General features: G+C 44.1%; 2 protein-coding genes across 2 annotated transcripts; both read right to left on the minus strand.

The window, feature by feature from the left end:
* Nucleotides 1–1434: 1434 nt before the first annotated feature.
* LOC142463012 (olfactory receptor 1G1-like) lies at nt 1435–10042 on the minus strand. The gene is made up of 2 exons (XM_075565206.1): nt 9176–10042; nt 1435–1454 (listed from the first exon to the last, which is right to left on the minus strand). Exons 1-2 carry the CDS (start codon nt 9966–9968, stop codon nt 1435–1437), a joined length of 813 nt encoding a protein of 270 aa, XP_075421321.1. The 5' UTR covers nt 9969–10042.
* A 4851-nt stretch (nt 10043–14893) lies between these two features.
* LOC142463013 (mas-related G-protein coupled receptor member H-like) lies at nt 14894–18545 on the minus strand. The gene is made up of 2 exons (XM_075565207.1): nt 18281–18545; nt 14894–17457 (listed from the first exon to the last, which is right to left on the minus strand). The coding sequence occupies exon 2, from the start codon at nt 17403–17405 to the stop codon at nt 16479–16481; it is 927 nt and encodes a 308-aa protein (XP_075421322.1). The 5' UTR covers nt 17406–17457; nt 18281–18545; the 3' UTR covers nt 14894–16478.
* Between the last annotated feature and the right edge of the window lie 4199 nt (nt 18546–22744).

Here is a 22744-nt window from a genome sequence, read left to right on the forward strand (position 1 = left end):
GCTGGCATGGCTGGAACATATACACATGCTGACTGGCATGGTTGGCTGGAACATATACACATGCTGACTGGCATGGCTGGAACACATACACATGCTGACTGGCATGGCTGGAACATATACACATGCTGACTGGCATGGCTGGAACATACACACATGCTGACTGGCATGGCTGGAACATATACACACGCAGACTGGCATAGCTGGAACATATACAAATGCTGACTGGCATGGCTGGAACATACACACATGCTGGCTGGCATGGCTGGAACATATACACATGCTGACTGGCATGGTTGGCTGGAACATATACACATGCTGACTGGCATGGCTGGAACACATACACATGCTGACTGGCATGGCTGGAACATATACACATGCTGACTGGCATGGATGGAACATATACAAATGCTTGTTGGATGATTTGATGTCTTAATAATATAATGTTGCTAAGAATGTGGGGAGGGGGAGGGTTATAGAAAGTGGCCCAGTAATCACCACCTGCCGTTTCAGAGAATTATGGCAGACCGGGTCATGTTTGAGGCCTTACAGTAAGTCAGGAAGGTTCTGCATAAACCCTTAAGCTGCTGCCCAGCGGGAGAAACGAGTTGGGTTTTTGCATTTCACGTAGATCTGTTCTGAACATCGAAGTATCGTAATATAATAACATCTCAGAACTTCTTCTAACTCCTTCTGTTGCTGGAATGCTGAAAGTAACCGGAGCTGTAAAACCGTCATTCAGTAAGCAGCCTGCAGGAAAACAGTCCCAGGACTGGCACACAGAAATGCCAGGCTTACCGTTTCTCTGAGCGCAGTGTTTCTCGCACTGATAGTTAACGCTGTGCACTTACCTTCTCAAGCATTGTCTGCGAGGCAAATGCAGTATTAGTATACCACTCCAAATAAAGAGAGCCATGACATTTAGGGACATTGTAACATTGCTGGAAACACGGCTCATACAGTATAAGGACTAGATGGGGAAATCATATATAAAGCTGTAGACATGTGCTCGGTTCTAGGGGTGACAGTCCAGAGCAGAGGGCTGAACCCCAGTCCTCAAGCTCCCCCAACAGGTCAGGTTTTCAGCAAAGCCCAGTCAAAGACTGAGCCTCTGATTGAGCAATATGTGCTGAAGCAGGGACTGATTGAGCCACCAGTGCTGAAGCAGGATTATCCTGAAAGCCTGACCTGTTTGGGGGTCTTGCAGACTGGAGTTGAGTCCCTATTGTATGTATCCCTGAGCCTATTCCCCAAACTCAGCACCATGGAGAGCACAGAGTGTGTAATACCGAGGCCGGGTCCATCTCTGGCGCTGGTTTCCCTGTAACAAGCAGCGAACGCCTTTCCTTATATTAAGTCTAAACTTTCATACGTGATGTCTAATCTAACCTCGTGCCGGTGGGGGAGCTGGCCTTCGGGGGCTTTTTAACTTATTTTTTATTTAAGTTTTTTGATAAACATCGGGGAAGGGATACAGAAATAGAGAAAGGGGGGGGGGGGGATGGTACCATTAATTTAACACCAGTATCAAAAAAACAAGAGTACAACAACGCCATACAATCCCAACTCCACATATTACACAGAATTACCAACTCTGACAAAGTAGAAAATAGGAGAAAGCACAGCCCTCCGCCCGCAGTGACTGAAACATTCCCCTGTTCCCCCCACAGTTCCAGGGCCCCAGGACTTTTTGGAAGTGTTCTTGAATTATGTCTCACATAAGCAGTTAAGTCTTTCCATAGATTGCACCTCATTTACTCTCGGGGTGCTTTCTCTCCTGGAGGGGGTGTAGGGTTTTTTCAGGCCCCGCAATTGCATTTCTTGCCGCGGTCAGAATATGTAACAATAATTTAGATTTATTTTAGTATAAATTATCTAGCAGCTTACCGAGGACCATTATAATAGGGTCTAGGGGGATTCTTATCCCAAATGTTTCTCGCACCAATTTTTGCACTATTCCCCTGTAATCTCTGTATTTTGGGGCAGAACCCCCATATATGGGCCATATCTCCAACACCACCACACCCCCTCCAGCAGAGATTCATATTCTGTGGATAAACTGTATAAATTCAGCTTTGGACGCGCCCGCCACGCCCCTGCCAAGTGTCTACAATCTCCTGCAGCCAAGTTCACAAATGGCTGCAGGCGTGCACGCAGGCGTATACTAGTATGGGATCACTGTTTATTTTATTGTTTGCTGGCATCTGGTAATATGTTTTGTTCTGGTGCACAAAGGCAGTCCATGTGAGGCGGCATTCATCCACCTCTTTGCTACCTCCCTTCCCTCTCCCCCCCCTTTTTTTCCTTCTCCCATTTGCTTTCCTGAGTGTCATCCACTACTGCGGATTGTTTCGCTTCCTGCCACTAATGCTTGACGCCACCCTGAAGTTGTATTATATCTATTCTCTCCCTCTCCCTCCAAATATATATAGAATTTATATCTATTCTATCTGTATATATCTATATCTGCGCAGGAAACACAGTAAATGCTACTGTACAATATAAGTAATATAATGTAAGGAGATTAATCCATGTATGGGCTATTCAAGGGTTTGGGATAACAATAATACCATGAAAAGGAGAAAAGACATGTTAATATTCTCTCCAGGAATTAACATGCCTTTTCTCCTTTTCGTGGTATTATCACTCTTCGGCCTGGCCACCTGCTTTCCTCCTAGCTCCTTCCTTTGGCCTTTCTTCCTCTGGCCTTTCTTCTGAAGCTTACTAAACTCACTGCTGTATTTATCCAAAAAGACCCACCCAGTAAGCCATTTTAACCTGTAAAATGTTATATCAAAACATGGTATTCACCTACATTACTGATGTCATATGAACTACCCCTGAACATATAAGTAGTTTCAAACTTGCTGAATGGAAAAGTCTTATGCAGCATGTTCCCAGTTAGGACTTACAGCTGTTCAACATCTTTAGACCACAAATTGACCCTTTGGGTCAATTCTGTCTGTCTGTCAATTCTGTCTGTCAGAATATATCTGACCTTTTACTTAGTCTCCAATGTACAATAACTGAACATACAATCAGATAATATATATATATATATATATATATATATATATATATATATATATATATATATATATATATATATATATATATATATATATATATATAGTGTTCGACAAACCTATACATTTGCTCGCCCCGGGCGAGTGGATTTAACATCGTGGCGAGCTCCTATTGGCCCAAGCAGCACACGTTTGGTACTAGGTGGCGAGTAGATTTTTTTGTGTGGCGAGTAGATTTTTTGGTGATTTGTCAACCACTGTATATATATATATATGTATATGTATATATATATATATATATATATATATATATATATATATATATATATCAGACAAATATATATTTATGAAGGAAAGTCCAGACTATTATACTGTATACTTTAACATTCTGACTTTGATAACAGATTCATTTGTTACAATATAATTATTGCTAAATTGGATTTCTTACAGCCCCCCTGAATTAGATTGTAATAGAATCACTATAAATCATTCAAACAATCATACATATCTCATTCAAAAATTATCAAACAGAATGTCAAAATACAGCACACCTCTGAAATACTCTTCCTTCACAATACATATCACCCATCGCTGAAAAACAATACATTATTTTATAACAACGTAAAATGATGAAGATAAATGAAACACTTATTTCCCAATACTGATACATTACAACAGTGTGTGTGTATGTTTATATACCTCGGGTATACAGTATATATTCGTCTGGTATATATGTGCCAGCTCTCATCACGTGAATGCTGCAGGAGAAGTGGGATAATACTAGGGGGTCCGCAGCACCCTTCCTCTTTTATTCTATGATAAAGCCATACTGTAAGTACCCACACATACATGGGACACAGCAGATGTATACACAGGTAGTGAGTATCACCGTCTCTGCATTACAGCATGTGTGCCCCAGTACAGAGATCAGACAGATAGCTGTGGGGGCTCAGGTAATTACAGCTCCATTCTCACAGTCCCCTTTGTGGGTTGTGTAAAAGTGCTGGGTATACCCCATTCTGCAGCCTCCCTCCTCCCAACACAGAATATTATCAGTCCTTAGAAATGAGCTTAATATCTCCTGCTAGGGAAGGGTCCCTGAGTTACTCTAAGGGTTTGTAGGAAGGGTGATGTTCTCTGCTATTTATAACAGGCTGGTTATACACTTCTAGCCCAAATGTTTAGGGGAAATCACATTTATTCACTCAGGAGCTCGTTACTATTATACAGAGGAATATAATTATATAATAAAAATGTATGTGTGTGTGTGTGTGTGTGTGTGTTTTTGTGTGTGTGTGTGTGTGTGTGTGTGTGTGTGTGTGTGTGTGTGTGTGTGTGTGTGTGTGTGTGTTCCTGTGTGTGTGTATGTGTGTGTGTAAGAATATATATATTTTTATATTGTACATGATGCAGTATCCCTGATTTATATGATATTCCCATGTACTGTGCAGGGTCCCTGTAAGGCACAGGGCTGTTCTATACATACACACTATACATGCTGCAGGTTCCCCTCTGATAAGCAGCTGAGACAGGAATGAGAAACAGCGCTTACTGCTTCCAGGTCTTTTACTGCATTATTTTCTTGGGAAATTGTTGAAAAAACATGACTAATAATAAATGTAACACAGAAATAGCAGGGAGAGACTGAGCTACAGGGTGCTGAAATGTACGGACCATCCTTAATCCCTTCCCTGACAAAGGATCCACTAATAGAAAAAGGGGGGATGGGGGAGCACAGGTGGAATCGTATATACTCTGAACTCAGATGTGTGAGACTCTGAGCTGCTGGTGTGGGTGATGTGAATCTATGTATAATCTCAAACACTCACACGGCCTTGTGCAAATGCGTGTGCATCAAGGTATCTTTACGTCCTATGTTCTTTTCTTTAAGGATCTTGTCTTTGCTTTTCCTTCTTCGTTGGTGTAGATCCGCCTGTTTTGTTCTGAAATACTCCACCTCTCGTCCGGACTGGTTCTTCTGTTTCTGGTATTCGTTGTTACCCTGGGAATTAAAGAACAACAGGTTCAGCGAAAATGGGATAACATGCAAAGGGGACAATCTAGGTGGGGGGTAATCTATGGGGTAGACGGTGTGTAATCAAACACTCACACGGACATGTGTGGGTGTACTCAAGGGCTAAGGTATCTTTTGGTTCCCTGGATTGGTCTCACTGTTCCAAATAGCAAGTGATTGATTATAATAAATATAAAATATTGTTACTCACACGGCCAAGTGTGAGTGCACACTTGGAAAGGTATCTTTGGTTGGTCCTGGTGTCTTGTATTGGAGAATTTCTAGCCGCTCCTGTTCTGGATTCCTAGCTCCCAGGTGGGTAAATAAGGATATAAGTCCAAGGATACCGGGCAGAAACTTTATTGGAGTAATAAACAGATAAACAAATAAACAAATAAAATGATAAAAACAAGCCCTCCGCTTGCTCAACTCGTGAGCTGCGGTAGGGAAAGGGGTGGGAGGCCCGTCTCTGGGATATTCAGCAGTCTCGTGGTGCTACAGCCGCTCGCTCCGCGTCCGGATGGAGCTCTGTACTTCCCTGTTCCTGCTCCCGACCGTGGCCGCAAAGTGTCAAAGTAGTGGGGGGATTTTGAGCAACGCGTTTCGCCCTATGGGCTTCCTCAGGCTCCGTAGTTAGGAAGGGTATGGTGCACCGCTCCGCTTTTATGTGTTGTGGACATCCTAACTACTACGCCCCCCTCGATCTCAAACAGCTGGGCTATATTACATAAATGAACATTATGTGTGGTGGGTTGATTAGCCCCAATTGGAACTTTCATTAGTTCACTTCATATATCAAAAAGGCTTTGTTTTAAGCGTGCTTTTAAGCAGCCCTCTCATTAGAGTTAAGTGATCTTTGTTTGCGTTCCTTCATTGTTACAGTCCATAGATTTTTTTTCAAACTGATATCATGCATCATTATTCTTTCAGGAATAAAGAGGTGGTGTAATACAAAAGTGTAAAAAAGTGTAACAAAGAAATATATTTACTATTATGTAAAAACGAGTTAAAAAGTAAAAATGTAACAATAAATATCCAAGTCCAAATGCACATCCTGCGTAATTGTGTATATATATATTGATATATATAATAAAATGTCTCATATACATTATAAAAATGGTTCTAGGCGCATTTAAAATAAGTCCATAGCCTGTAATAGTTTGTTAGTTTATCCAGATCTGCAATATGAATCAAAAACATAATTAGTGCCCTATAGTTGGATATGGGGTGCATAACTCATCTGAAATCAATATTCCGAAAAAAGGGAATAGGTGGGGTGTGGGGGGTGGGAGGGGGGGGAGGGGGTGGATACAACTGGACTTAAGTCGGGCCTATCTGCTTTAAGTCTAAAACGTGGCGTGTGGGATTTCTGAAACCACTTCTTTGGGGTGGGGTGGAAAACTTTATAATTGATGAAATTAATAAAATCAATAAAATGCCCCTAGGTCTATGTCAATGTTGAGGCCCTTGGGTGCCAGGGTCTGGAGTTTGTATATCCAAAAGGTCTCACGTTGAGCTAGTTTATTGAGCTGGTCCCCCTTGCCCATGACAGCATACGCAGACAGGTTATGACCCATAGCGTCTCCAGGCATTTCAGTCTGTCACATGGAGGGAACCCAGAGGGGTTAGTATATCAAGGTATAGAGAAAGTTGAGGCTCATTGGAGAGGTGGAGACCAGCTCAATAAACTAGCTCAACGTGAGACCTTTTGGATATACAAACTCCAGACCCTGGCACCCAAGGGCCTCAACATTGACATAGACCTACAGTAGGGGCATTTTATTGATTTTATTAATTTCATCAATTATAAAGTTTTCCACCCCACCCCAAAGAAGTGGTTTCAGAAATCCCACACGCCACGTTTTAGACTTAAAGCAGATAGGCCCGACTTAAGTCCAGTTGTTTCCACCCCCTCCCCCCCCTCCCCCCCCCCACACCCCCCCCCCTACCTATTCCCTTTTTTCAGAATATTGATTTCAGATGAGTTATGCACCCCATATCCAACTATAGGGCACTAATTATGTTTTTGATTCATATTGCAGATCTGGATAAACTAACAAACTATTACAGGCTATGGACTTATTTTAAATGCGCCTAGAACCATTTTTATAATGTATATGAGACATTTTATTATATATATCAATATATATATACACAATTACGCAGGACGTGCATTTGGACTTGGATATTTATTGTTACATTTTTACTTTTTAACTCGTTTTTACATAATAGTAAATATATTTCTTTGTTACACTTTTTTACACTTTTGTATTACACCACCTCTTTATTCCTGAAAGAATAATGATGCATGATATCAGTTTGAAAAAAAATCTATGGACTGTAACAATGAAGGAACGCAAACAAAGATCACTTAACTCTAATGAGAGGGCTGCTTAAAAGCACGCTTAAAACAAAGCCTTTTTGATATATGAAGTGAACTAATGAAAGTTCCAATTGGGGCTAATCAACCCACCACACATAATGTTCATTTATGTAATATAGCCCAGCTGTTTGAGATCGAGGGGGGCGTAGTAGTTAGGATGTCCACAACACATAAAAGCGGAGCGGTGCACCATACCCTTCCTAACTACGGAGCCTGAGGAAGCCCATAGGGCGAAACGCGTTGCTCAAAATCCCCCCACTACTTTGACACTTTGCGGCCACCGTCGGGAGCAGGAACAGGGAAGTACAGAGCTCCATCCGGACGCGGAGCGAGCGGCTGTAGCACCACGAGACTGCTGAATATCCCAGAGACGGGCCTCCCACCCCTTTCCCTACCGCAGCTCACGAGTTGAGCAAGCGGAGGGCTTGTTTTTATCATTTTATTTGTTTATTTGTTTATCTGTTTATTACTCCAATAAAGTTTCTGCCCGGTATCCTTGGACTTATATCCTTATTTACCCACCTGGGAGCTAGGAATCCAGAACAGGTGCGGCAAGAAATTCTCCAATACAAGACACCAGGACCAACCAAAGATACCTTTCCAAGTGTGCACTCACACTTGGCCGTGTGAGTAACAATATTTTATATTTATTATAATCAATCACTTGCTATTTGGAACAGTGAGACCAATCCAGGGAACCAAAAGATACCTTAGCCCTTGAGTACACCCACACATGTCCGTGTGAGTGTTTGATTACACACCGTCTACCCCATAGATTACCCCCCACCTAGATTGTCCCCTTTGCATGTTATCCCATTTTCGCTGAACCTGTTGTTCTTTAATTCCCAGGGTAACAACGAATACCAGAAACAGAAGAACCAGTCCGGACGAGAGGTGGAGTATTTCAGAACAAAACAGGCGGATCTACACCAACGAAGAAGGAAAAGCAAAGACAAGATCCTTAAAGAAAAGAACATAGGACGTAAAGATACCTTGATGCACACGCATTTGCACAAGGCCGTGTGAGTGTTTGAGATTATACATAGATTCACATCACCCACACCAGCAGCTCAGAGTCTCACACATCTGAGTTCAGAGTATATACGATTCCACCTGTGCTCCCCCATCCCCCCTTTTTCTATTTTCTCTATCTTTGAAGGATCCTGGGTAGATCCTCTTTTGGGGTTTGAGTCGCAGGAGGAACAGCAACAGAGGGACACTTTGCCCACTCCCAAGGTGGATAGTATACCCCATTCTAACTCCAATTTAGTTCCAGGTAGCACCCGGGTTTCCCTGTTCTAAAGGATCCTCTAATGCCAGAAACACTGCATCCTCTGCCTGCTCCTGGCAATAAAATGCTGGGATTCCTTTGGAACATCAGTTGCTGAATTTATTCATTGCAAGGATTCCATGTGTGTGGCCGCACTTATTTAGGGGCCGGTCCGTATTATAACCTATGGAACATATTATTGCATTATCTTTACTTTATTTTCTGACCATACACACCTGCGTTATCCAAAGCCTTTTATTGCCAAGTTGTACATGTAATATTTCAGTATTAGATATATAAAAAGGAGACATTCTGCCCAACAAGAAACCTCAGGATTTCTTCAAACCTTATGTAACACTAGCACAGTATATAGCACCTACAGATCCCTCACATACCATTCTCACATGCCGTGAATCCAGAACTCATCTATAAACTCAGCCTAATGTCTGTTCCTATGTGAAAGTGTTTGTGCAGAGTATTTCTAAGTGCTCCTTTTAGCTCCTTGTTTCTCAGACTGTAAATAAATGGGTTTAATAAAGGGGTAATAACTGTATAAATAACAGACACCAGTTTGTCACTAATACCAGGGTGACTTGGTGCGGGACGTAAATATGTAAATATTATCGTCCCATAAAAGATAAAGACCACAGACAGGTGAGACGCGCAGGTGGAGAAAGCTTTGTGTTTCCTTTCCTTGGTCGGGATCCTCAGGATTGTACGAAATATGTGTATGTATGGTATAACAGTGTTTAATAAGGCAGGTAAAGCTATAAATAACACTACAAGAAATATGACCAGGATGTTTATGAAGGTGTCAGTGCACGAGAGCTGTAACAGGAGGGGCAGGTCACAGAAGAAGCCCTGGATGATATTTGGGCCACAAAAGGTCAACCTGTGTGTACAAAGTGTGTGTATCAATGAGTTGGAGAATCCAAGAGCCCACGCTACTGAGGACAGTTGGGCACAGACTTCCCAAGACATGACGTGACTGTAATGCAGAGGGTGGCAGATGGCAACGTATCTGTCATAGGACATCCCTGCCAGCAAAAAGGCCTCAGAATTGGCAAAAAGTAAGAAGAAAAATACCTGAGCTCTACAAGCTGTTAGGGAAATTGTCCTAACGTCAGTGAGTAAGTCAGCGAGCATCCGAGGGACAGTGACAGAGGAAGAGCTGGCGTCCAAACACGCCAGGTTACCAAGGAAGAAATACATTGGGGTGTGAAGACGGAAGTCATTGTGGATAAGAACAAGAATGAGAAGGTTTCCTGAAAAAGTCATGAGATAAATGAGGTAAAACAGCAGGAATAATATGTACCGAATTTTTGGATGGTCAGAGAATCCAAGAAGGAAGAATTCATGTAATATTGTTTGGTTTTCCTGGTTTGTGTTGATCATGTAGTCGCCTGCATTGGAAATCCAAGAAAGACACAATATTACAGTTGCTGAGAGGATACACAGTAACACAATATTACAGGTGCTGAGAGGATATACTGTAACACAATATCACAGGTGCTGAGAGGATATATAGTAACACAATATTACAGGTGCTGAGAGGATACACAGTAACACAATATTACAGGTGCTGAGAGGATACACAGTAATACAATATTACAGGTGCTGAGAGGATACACAGTAACACAATATTACAGGTGCTGAGAGGATACACAGTAACACAATTGAACACATGAATCAATTCTGGAGAAGAGATCAGTTTAATTATAACAGAGAATAAAAAAGCAGCTCACAAAATAATGAATAAGGAGCAGAAACAATACATGAAACCTGAATTATATATGAAGAAGTGAATAATTCCTAATCTGTGCAAATCATGTGAGATAATATTTTCGTGCTGTAGTTGTTCACAAATATACATCAGTCCTGCGTATCATTACTCACCAGATTGCATCCTGTGCTGGGGAGGGAGCTGTTCCTGTGCTGGGTGAGGATGTGATGTTTGCTGCTATAGTCTCTGCAAGCCCTTTCTTAGGAATTAGACACAGCCATATGTGCCTCTCTTACCTGTATGTGATCACACGTTGTGTGACAGTGTATGATGCACAGTGTGTCTCTCACACACACACAGCTCTGCCTTATATAGCCCAGTACTGCCACCTGTCACCTTTCTGGGGAACTAATTAAAGTTACTAATTTCTGCTCAGCCTCATGGGACGGAGGAAACATTTCTTACATTGTATCTTGGGGGATCTCACATCTGAGAAACTCTTTGGTACTTTATTTTAACTCTTTTCTGGGTTTATATTTTCTCATGTTAAACACATTTCTGTATCTGCTGCTACATTCAGGCCTCAGTATCCTTGGGAATATTCCCAGATGTAAGTGGAATCCTGTGTCCATGTCTACATCATGTCATGTTACTGCTGTGACTGGTGACCAGGTAATTACACCTTTATACCGGGATCAAATTACTGAGGAAAACCAAGAAGTAAAACATATTGTGATTTATTCCTTAGAAACAGACTTACACACCGTGAGTTACAATATGCAGAGGAAGCACACTTACTGGGGGTCTGGGCTACAAACTAACCTTTCCTAGTGAAAATAGCACAGAAAGTCCTCGGGTTGACCAGGAATTACCCACAAAATCCCTGGAACTCAAATCGGCATGAAGTTCCACACGCCACCGCTGGGTAAGCGCCGGAGCGCTGAAATAGTTTGATCACGAGTAAATCCCAAACCTCCTGGAACTCAAATCGACTTGTAGTTCCAGCTGCGACCGCTACGTCGATTTGTAGAACTTGGCCGCAAATTGTCAGGGCGTCGAAAATATTTCAGCTTAAAATCCTGGAAGCCGGCTCGCGTCTATTTCTCACAGAGCATCTTTTGGTGATTTTGAATTTGCCGCTGCTGTCTTGGCGCTTAGAATTGTATTGTATTGTATGTCTTTATTTATATAGCGCCATTAATGTACATAGCGCTTCACAGTAGTAATACATGTGGTAATCAAATAAATAACACATAATATAAATAACAGATCATGGGAATTAGTGCTTTAGACATAAAAGTAACATTAAGGAAGAGGAGTCCCTGCCCTGAGGAGCTTACAGTCTAATTGGTAGGTAGGGAGAACGTACAGAGACAGTAGGAGGGAGTTCTGGTAAGTGTGTCTGCAGGGAGCCAAGCTTTATGTATCATGTGTCCAGGATTATCCACAGTGCTATTCATATGCTTCTTTAAGCAAGTGTGTCTTAAGGTGGGTCTTAAAGGTGGATAGAGAGGATGCTAGTCGGGTACTGAGGGGAAGGGCATTCCAGAATCTCCTGAGATGATTGGCTTCTGGGTTTCTTATAGGATTTCAGTCCCATTCACAGAACACCTCAACCAATCAGAACGTGGGAATATTTCTACCAGCCTATCAGCCATTTGCCACTACCCTGAAGGTGGGCATGGATTTCAATTCTGCAAAGAGCATGCACCAACCTGGCATCTCTGCCACTTAGCATATTGAACCCCCATTGTGCCAGGCTCCTCAGAGTCTGGGGATGGGCAAATGGTCGCCAGATATCCCTTATTCATGCCAGGACGTGGCTACTTAAGTATAACTCCGTTACTCCGCCCGCCCTAACACCTTGGCATCTCTGAGACTTTCAAGTCCGGGACCCGAGCAGGGACAGTGGCACCAAGCCTGGTGGCCATCTGGTCTCTCAGAACCAGGGACTTGGAAATTCCCCAGCGTATATACAGTGCATAAAACATATATACCTTCATACACCATGTTAATAAAAATCTCACAAAATTCTTCTAAGTCCCTCGTCCCCTAGGATCTATTGAAAAGATGTGTCCGTTCATTTTCAGAGCCCCTAGACATTCTTATAAGAAGTTTACTGAAAAGTTTCTTCAAATAACACCTAGGTTAAGTTTCAGAGTTGCTTCCATTGAGCCGAAGCTGGACTTAGAAATAATTTCACTCTCGCAACCTCATGAATGGTTGGAGACACTCCGAACCCCTATACCGGGTTCGGATGTTCTGGGCATATACTGGGGGACCCTCACTAACTTAGGGACCCTTGACCGTACCCAGGATACACAAATCCCTATGCCCCGTTTTACCTTTCTGGTCTGTTCTGAAGCAGGGAAACCAGGCGGTGAGTCGCGTAACTGTTTTCAAGGGAGGAACTTGACCGGTTGATGTGCCGTTGATGTGCCTACTGTATATGTCCCCGGGAATCTGACCAGATTCCTGGCTACATTTTTGGGGTGGCCAGTAACAGTGGACCTTGACACAATCTGACAACAATTTTACCGGAAAGTCCCCCCTGAAACTCATAGCCTGACAATCTCCACTGGTTAGCACTCCTGGGAAGGTAAAACACATCAATTCTTTATTGACATACAATACATTCATTGCATGTACAATACACAGGTTGAAGAGCTGACACTCTAAAACCCGAAACAGGGCTCAGAGGTAACAAGCCGGGCATAATACCTTTATTGATGGCCTGGTTATTCCTTCACCGTCACAGGCTAGGAACTGAGGAAGACAGCTGATGCTGAGGAGCCGGCTGGGAGCTGGGACAGACAGCTGATGCTGAGGAGCCGGCTGGGAGCTGGGACAGACAGCTGATGCTGAGGAGCCGGCTGGGTGCTGAGGAAGACCGCTGATGCTGAGGAGCCGGCTGGGAGCTGAGGAAGACAGCTGATGCTGAGGAGCCGTCTGGGAGCTGGGACAGACAGCTGATGCTGAGTAGCCGGCTGGGAGCTGAGGAAGACAGCTGATGCTGAGGAGCCGGCTGGGAGCTGGGACAGACAGCTGATGCTGAGGAGCCGGCTGGGAGCTGGGACAGACAGCTGATGCTGAGGAGCCGTCTGGGAGCTGGGACAGACAGCTGATGCTGAGGAGCCGGCTGGGAGCTGAGGAAGTAAGCTGATGCTGAGGAGCCGGCTGGGAGTTGAGGAAGACAGCTGATGCTGAGGAGCCGGCTGAGAGCTGAGGAAGTAAGCTGATGCTGAGGAGCCGGCTGGGAGTTGAGGAAGACAGCTGATGCTGAGGAGCCGGCTGAGAGCTGAGGAAGACAGCTGATGCTGAGGAGCCGGCTGGGAGCTGAGGAAGACAGCTGATGCAAAGGTGCTGAGGAAGACAGCTGATGGGGGACAAAAATGTATTTTCTAGATCCTACTCGTTTCTCCCCGTAATGTGGCTTCATCAGGGATGAAAACTGTGACTGTGAGGGGGTAAGCAGGCTCACTAATAAGCCTGTTTCATTAACTCTGATCCATGTTTTGGGGTTCTAGAGTGTCATCTCTTGAACCCAACTGTTGTATATTCACAACCTGTAATTGTGCGACGATAAAGATTTTTTGTGTTTTTGCCATTCCAGGGATGCCAGCACGCAGGGATTGCTAGGGTATGAGTTTAAAGGGGGGTGGGGGGGGGTTGCGGAGAAAGTGTTGTCAGAATGTGTCTAGGTAGTCGATGTCCAGAGTTGTATTGTATTGTATGTCTTTATTTATACTGGATACCCCAAAAATGTTGGCTTTTTCATCTTGCCTTGTCTCTGAGACATTAACTCATTATTTGCTGGATCCCACTGGCCAAGTCTTAAAAAGTCTTTCTTCTTATGAACAAACAGCCTCTCTACTTACCCAGAATCCTCTGCGGGTAAAGTCTAGGGGTGGTTCAGGTTCAACAGATAGGGTGGGGGATAGAGAGCTAGTGGTGGAGGGAATGGAGATGGGGTGGAGAGGGAGAAGTAGAGATGGTCTGGGATGGGGAGAGATAGAGTGGAGAGAAGTGCAGGGGAGAGAGAGAGAAAGTGGAGAGAAGAGGAGGGGAGAGGGAGAGAGAGTGGAGAGGAGGGGAGAGGGAGAGAGAGTGGAGAGGAGGAGAGAGGGAGTGGTTGGAATGGTGCAAAGATAGAAAGAGGGGAGAGAGGGAGGGGGATGAAAGTTGAGAGATTGGGGGAGAGAGTAGGTTGAGAGGTGTGGGAGAGAGAGACGGAGAAAGATAATGGAGGAGAGTGAAGGAGGGGGTGGGAGGAGGAGAGAGTCGGATTGGGGAGAGAGGCAGGGGGAAAGATGGTGAGAGAGGGAGATGTGAAGAGGAAGGGGTGGGAGGAGGAAATAGGGAGGGAAAAAAGATGATGATGATGATGATGGATGGAGAGAGAGGGAAGGGGGAAAGATGGTGGGGAAAAGGGGTGAGAAAGAGGAAGGGAGATGGAGTAAGAGAGGGAGGGATGGAGAGAGGGGAGGGAGAGGGGGAGGGATGGAGAGAGGGAGAGGGGGAGAGCCTCTTCTTTGATTAAATCCCCAAATTGCATTTTACAAACCTCAAGAAACATTTATACAACAAAAAAGGGCACACCTGAGATATCTGGGAAATATCCTAATTAGGTATATTTACCTGGCCTAAATTAGCACACTGTCCAGTATCTCAGGTGTGCTCCATTTTGTACACTGGTGTTTCCCTCTCTCACTTGGTTTGTTAAGTTAGGCGAAAAAAGCTTGTTTGGGGTTGAATTTCCGAAATGTTTGCCCATCTCTTCCAAGCAGCAACTAACTGGGCACTAACTGGGCACTTTCTGGGCGCCGTGACCTATATGGCAATCCTCCACCAATCTAAGCGCTCAGTTTGAAGTTGGAAAACGCAGCACTCACTGAAACACAACGCAGCCGCGTGCTGGGGCGCTGTATTTTGCATTGTAATACTCTGGCTTTAGCTCTCACAGGAAGACGGACTTTCTGCATTTTATTTGTCACTAATCTCCCCGTTTCCTTTGAGCGCACAATGCCCCGCGATTTAACCCTGACAGTACCATTGCTAAGCACAGTATGTGGCCGTGCGCTGTAATTATGGCAAACTGGTCACACCGCATTCCGAGCACTTTGCAGAGTGTGGGAATCGGTAATGTGATACACAGCTTTACTGTATATAACAGCATTAATGTATAGGAGCAGCGCTAATGTGTCTGAGAGTCTAATGCCAAATTAGCATCAACCTCTCGCTCTCTCTCTGTGGCCCAGATTCATAATGCGTGTGTGTGGGGCGAGGGATGCTGGTGTGTCAGACAGGCACACACTCATATTAAAGCAGCCGTTCAAGCAATATCCTACGTGTGTCTTTAAATAAATCAGTTCTGTACTATGAGAAAATACTTGTAGCATTAATAAAAATAAAATTAAAGACATTTTTAATGTTTCTAATGAAGGAAGCCTTTTTGTTTCCATAGAAACCATTTACAAAGCCACTTTCCCTTCTGATTGGCTCTGGCTGCTGAGCCCCGCCCTCTCTCTAGCAGTGCACCCATTGTATCTAGTAACTGCCCAGTCACATGATCTTCCCCACAGAACTTTGCATTGTGGGTAATGTAGTCCAGCAATAACTGAATTAAATAGCCCCGAGCAAAGCGATCGATTACAGGAGAACGGATCAATCTGTAACATGGCTAATCACCTGTCTGTGTGCAGATTGTATGATGCACATATTGAATGGGAAAAACAAAGAAATGTAAAACGGCAGCTGGAACTGCAGCTTTAAGTCATAGTGTAAAACTTGCATTGCCTTTCATTCTAGTTATTCAGCTTCCACACACAGCACCATGCAAAGCTGAGTAAGGAAGTTTTTAGAACGTGTCCACCTCCCAATGCAGGTAACTCCCTCTCGATCCTCACTCTTTCCTGAAGGAATTAACCCCACAAATGCAGGGATACAAATAAAACATTTGCATATGTTCCTTGGGTGATACATCTTGGTTTTAGGAAGCAGTTCGGTTTTTGAATTCTTATTTGAAGCTGTGATTCGTTCCTGTGGGTAGGTACAGGTATGCGTCCTCATTGGAACATCTTCTCCACGGCCATCTTGAGAGGAATTCTCTTGCTCCAACGGCCCACCGTAATGTAGATGTAAGGGTTGGCAGTGCAGTGGATGGCTGTACAGATGGATATTATGAAGTAGAAGATGAGAGGAAGCGTCTTGGATCTGACAACGTCAAAGAATATCAGCAGACTGAGCACCCGTGCAGGGATGATTGAAACAAAGAAAACCAGGAGCGTGAAGAGGATAACAATGTAAAACCGTGGAGGCCGGCAGAACTTCGAGGTCTTCTGGATTTTGATCAGAAGAATCATGCTGGAAAATACCATAAGTAAAAGCACTAGCACAAACACGGTGGAGGTGAATATGATGACTGGTATACACCTCTCAGCCCCTTTGCTTAGGTAGTTTCCATCATCCTTGCAGACAAAGACTTCCAATGCCATGGTCAGGGTGGCCAGACCCCACAGACATGCAGCAACAATGGCGGCCTGGTGCTTTGGGCGCAAGATGCTGTTATAGAAAGGGAAGAGAACGGAAAGGCATCTCTCCGCACTGATCCCAGCCAGCAGGTAGCAACTGGCATTAAACCCCGTCTTGGCCAACATCTCCGAAAGAATGCCAATATATATGTCAGCTGTGGCTGGTATATTTTTAACAACTAATATGCAGATAATGTACATTGTGTATATGCCACAACCAAGGAGGAAAAGGAAATCTGCCACGGCCAAGTTTAGGATATAAACTGTGAACTGGTTCCTTTTTATTCTGAAAGAGAGAAGCCAAATAATAACTCCATTCCCGACCAAGCCAAGGAGACAGATGAATAAGGTGAGGAAGCTCACGGATATCACAGTGACCTTTCCAATGGGTGGTCTTGGTTTCACTGTTGCATTATACAATGATTCTGGCGACTCAGTGCTGAGGGACACGTTGAAAGACATCTTCAGAAACACTGATAATGAGTTGATTTCTTTAGTTCTATATGTTTAGGATCTGATAAAACATAAAGGTAAAAGGTCAACACATCTTTCACCCAAAAATACCATTGGAGCAGAGCTGGTGTAGTGGTTGAGATACTTCACCCCCCCTCCCCACAGCCCACCCCCCAGTGTTGGTACGTAACCAGATTTTGTGTAACATGGGGACAACCTCCATATGTTCCTGAGCTGCGGTTCTTTCTGTTGTGCTAATGGGATAATAATAATATTACTGTAGCATTGTTTATTCCTCCTATTTGATACTTTGGAGGCTGTATACAGAGCAGCAGTATTGTACCCCAGAGATTGCAGGAACATTGTGTAACTGAGAGGTGTTGTGGATATGACAGGGAATGTATGAGTTAGTGCTCAGGGTAGTACTGGAGTACCAGACTTGGTCACATTCCCTGTTGCTTCCCTTAAGTCTGGTCTGTTACTTCTGAAACCTGTTACTCTCAGACACACAAGCCCATTTAATGGCAGTGATATAGAAGCCCTAAATGTATTAAGTATCCAAAATCCCCCTGGACTTATACTGTAATTATATAGGGTGTACCCAGGTTACCATATAGACAATGTTTGTGCTGCAGTATAAGGACAAGCACATGTATTTGGTATAGGTAAAACATACGTTGCTGTTGAAGTTGTTGTGAGGCAAAACGCAGACACCCCGAGGCCTTATCTAAAGATGAACAATGTATACATATCCCTGCGGATTTCAATACTTTATATTAATCATTTAATAACTTAAATAGGGAGGTTTAGCATTTTATAGAATTTGCACTACATGTAAAGTGTATTCCTGTTCTAGTAAGGTTAGTGTCATACTCACTACTCACCCTCCTTCCCTCCGCCTTAGATCTCCGAGTGGGGAAATGAGTTGTCTGTTGGTCAGTGTCCAGTTAAGGGGTTCTCCCAGGGGAGTGAGACTATAACGGCTCCACAAGATACTCCTGAATCCATCAGCTGCCTGTCCCTGATTTCTATTCTCTGGGTCTGCAGGACATTGAGCAGAGGCAGAGGCTCAAACCAAAGATAGGATATAGCACGCCAGGTAATCATTTAGGGCAGATCCCTTTATTGCTTCCAGATTACACAATTACAATCCTGATTGGATAGCAATGGGCGTGTCCTCTTTCTTTATATAGCATTGTGTTAGGTATGTGTTGGATAATGCCACCTGTGTGATGTAATGTACTAATATAGACTGCAACCTTCTAACCTTAGCTAAGCCACCACGACACATACAGTCCCTTGTACAGGTAGGGCATTATTATTGAGATATGGGCCTCCGCACTGGTATACTCTGTGCTGGATACTGAAGGAATATCTGCAATGATCCGGCTTGCAGGCTGCATTAGTTACACTCTCTGCTACCAGAGTATTTCCTGCTGAGGACCAACTCAGAGAAAAACATCCAATCAGATGTAAGCTGTGACACAGGCAAATGTGAGCTCAGGGTATCCCCAATAACCCCTTCTTATTTCACATCAGAGGCGTCGTATGGAGGGTAGTCCATGTATGTGTCAGTTCATTCATCATACCTAAAGTTCAGTAGAAGACTCTGCTCACTTGAATTCCAGACTGGCATGGCTGGAACATATACACATGCAGACTGGCATGGCTGGAACATATACACATGCAGACTGGCATGGCTTGAACATATACACATGCTGACTGGCGACTGGCATGTTTGGTTGGAACATATACACATGCTGACTGACTTGGTTGTAACATATACACATGCTGACTGGCATGTTTGGTTGGAACATATACACATGCTGACTGACTTGGTTGGGACATATACACATACTGACTGGCATGGTTGGTTGGAACATGTACACATGCTGACTGGCATGGTTGGTTGGAACATATACACATGCTGACTGGCATGGTTGGTTGGAACATATACACATGCTGACTGGCATGGTTGGTTGGAACATATACAGTACACATGCTGACTGGCATGGCTGGAACATATACACATGCTGACTGGCATGGCTGGAACATATACACATGCTGACAGGCATGGTTGGCTGGAACATATGCACATGCTGACTGGCATGGTTGGCTGGAACATATACACATGCTGACTGGCATGGCTGGAACATATACACATGCTGACTGGCATGGCTGGAACATATACACATGCTGACTGGCATGGCTGGAACATATACACATGCTGACTGGCATGGCTGGAACATATTCACATGCTGACAGGCATGGCTGGAACATATACACATGCTGACTGGCATGGCTGGAACCTATACACATGCAGACTGGCATGGCTGGAACATATACACATGCAGACTGGCATGGCTGGAACATATACACATGCTGTCTGGCATGGTTGGCTGGAACATATACACATGCTGACTGGCATGGCTGGAACCTATACACATGCAGACTGGCATGGCTGGAACATATACACATGCTGACTGGCATGGCTGGAACCTATACACATGCAGACTGGCATGGCTGGAACATATACACATGCTGACTGGCATGGCTGGAACATATACACATGCTGACTGGCATGGCTGGAACATATACACATGCTGACTGGCATGGCTGGAACATATACACATGCTGACTGGCATGGCTGGAACCTATACACATGCAGACTGGCATGGCTGGAACATATACACATGCAGACTGGCATGGCTGGAACATATACACATGCTGTCTGGCATGGTTGGCTGGAACATATACACATGCTGACTGGCATGGCTGGAACCTATACACATGCAGACTGGCATGGCTGGAACATATACACATGCTGACTGGCATGGCTGGAACCTATACACATGCAGACTGGCATGGCTGGAACATATACACATGCTGACTGGCATGGCTGGAACATATACACATGCTGACTGGCATGGTTGGCTGGAACATATTCACATGCTGACTGGCATGGCTGGAACATATACACATGCTGATTGGCATGGCTGGAACATATACACATGCTGACTGGCATGGCTGGAACATATACACATGCTGTCTGGCATGGTTGGCTGGAACATATACACATGCTGACTGGCATGGTTGGCTGGAACATATACACATGCTGACTGGCATGGCTGGAACCTATACACATGCAGACTGGCATGGCTGGAACATATACACATGCTGTCTGGCATGGTTGGCTGGAACATATACACATGCTGACAGGCATGGCTGGAACATATACACATGCTGACTGGCATGGCTGGAACCTATACACATGCAGACTGGCATAGCTGGAACATATACACATGCTGACTGGCATGGCTGGAACATATACACATGCTGACTGGCATGGCTGGAACATATACACATGCTGACTGGCATGGCTGGAACATATACACATGCTGTTTGGCATGGTTGTCTGGAACATATACACATGCTGACTGGCATGGCTGGAACATATACACATGCTGTTTGGCATGGTTGTCTGGAACATATACACATGCTGACTGGCATGGCTGGAACATATACACATGCTTGTTGGATGACTTGATGCCTTAATAATATAGTGTTGCTAAGAATGTTGGGAGGGGGAGGTTTATATACATACATAATCACCACCTGCAGTTTCAGAGAATTATGGCTGACCGGGTCATGTTTGAGGCTTTAGGCCTCGGCCATGGTTTTTGCTGGCGTGCGGAGGTGCGCTGAGGCTGAAGGAAAGCGGGTGCTGTCCCTGGCATTATTTTTTATTCAATTTTTTTAAAAATATCAGGGAAGGGATACAGAAATAGAGAAAGGGGGGGGGGGGTGGTACCATTAATTTAACACCAGTATCAAAAAACCAAGAGTACAACAACGCCATATAATCCCAACTCCACATATTACACAGAATTACCATTTCTTATCTCTAATGATTCTCAGAACAATTTCTGCACTATTCCCCGGTAATCTCTGTATTTTGGGGCAGAACCCCCAGATATTGGCCATATCTCCGACGCCACCACACCCCCTCCAGCAGAGATTCGTGGTCTCTGGATAAATCTGCCTCAACCTCTGAGATGTCAGAAACCCCCTGAACATAACTTTATAAATATTCTCTTTAGATATTGTGCATAATGATGTATTCGTTGCATTGACCCAGATAGCTTGCCAATCCTCCAAATAAATCTCTACCTGATAATCGTGGGCCCATTGATCCATGTGCCGGTGGGTGCAGGGAGCCTTATATTCCCGAGAAATAAGAAGTTGGTACAAAATTGAGATGAGACCCCACTGATAAATTCTATTTCTCATAGTTCTTCTAATACAGTACATTCTGGAAAAAAACCCACCTGGGGACAGCTGCCCAAGATAATGAGAAACTGGCAAAAATCTGAACACCTCGGCACCGGTGAAAGGGTATGTCTGGCAAAAATCTGAACACCTCGGCACCGGTGAAAGAGTATGTCTGGCAAAAATCTGAACACCTCGGCACCGGTGAAAGAGTATGTCTGGCAAAAATCTGATCACCTCGGCACCGGTGAAAGAGTATGTCTGGCAAAAATCTGAACACCTCGGCACCGGTGAAAGGGTATGTCTGGCAAAAATCTGATCACCTCAGCACCGGTGAAAGAGTATGTCTGGCAAAAATCTGATCACCTCGGCACCGGTGAAAGAGTATGTCTGGCAAAAATCTGAACACCTCGGCACCGGTGAAAGGGTATGTCTGGCAAAAATCTGATCACCTCAGCACCGGTGAAAGAGTATGTCTGGCAAAAATCTGATCACCTCAGCACCGGTGAAAGAGTATGTCTGGCAAAAATCTGATCACCTCAGCACCGGTGAAAGAGTATGTCTGTCAAAAATCGCTAAAATGTAGTAATTTACTTTTCCAAAGCATATCCACCACATCTCTAACATTTTTAACCATCTATAAATCAAAGTTACCTGTGGACCAACCCGGACCAAAATCAGGGTTGTCAAAAATAGGGGTGCATCTCAAAGGAGCTGAGGATATTTGATAATAGATTTTGACCCTACGCCAAATCTTAGTAGAACATTGTATTACTGCCGAATCAAAAAAGTCTCGTTTAGAGCATTTTGTTGGCTTGTTATTCCATATTTATTTATAAAATGTGTTACCAGGATGTAATACATTGAGAGTTACCTCTCGTTTTCAAGTACGTCCTGGGCACAGAGTTAAGATGACAAAGAATGCATGGTTAAAAATACATGGTTACAGTGCTTAACGACGGAGCCCACATCACACTTAGGCATACGTATCATCCCCCCCCCCCTGCCCCCTCCCCCCGCACTCCAAAACCTCGCCTGCCCCAGAAGGGACCTATAAGAAAATGAGAGAGACAAACCAG

This window comes from Ascaphus truei, chromosome 11 (assembly GCF_040206685.1).
Source record: "Ascaphus truei isolate aAscTru1 chromosome 11, aAscTru1.hap1, whole genome shotgun sequence".
In the NCBI taxonomy this organism is placed as follows: Eukaryota; Metazoa; Chordata; class Amphibia; order Anura; family Ascaphidae; genus Ascaphus; species Ascaphus truei.

Bases quoted from the DNA above. Each gene is read 5' to 3' on its own strand.
- LOC142463012 (XM_075565206.1), bottom strand. From the start codon at position 9,968: ATGACTTTTTCAGGAAACCTTCTCATTCTTGTTCTTATCCACAATGAC. The intron at 1,455-9,175 runs TTAGAAATACTC...CTTCCCCGATGT, and splicing joins CAAGGAGCTAAAAGGAGCAC to TTATCAAAAAACTTAAATAA.
- LOC142463013 (XM_075565207.1), bottom strand. From the start codon at position 17,405: ATGTCTTTCAACGTGTCCCTCAGCACTGAGTCGCCAGAATCATTGTAT.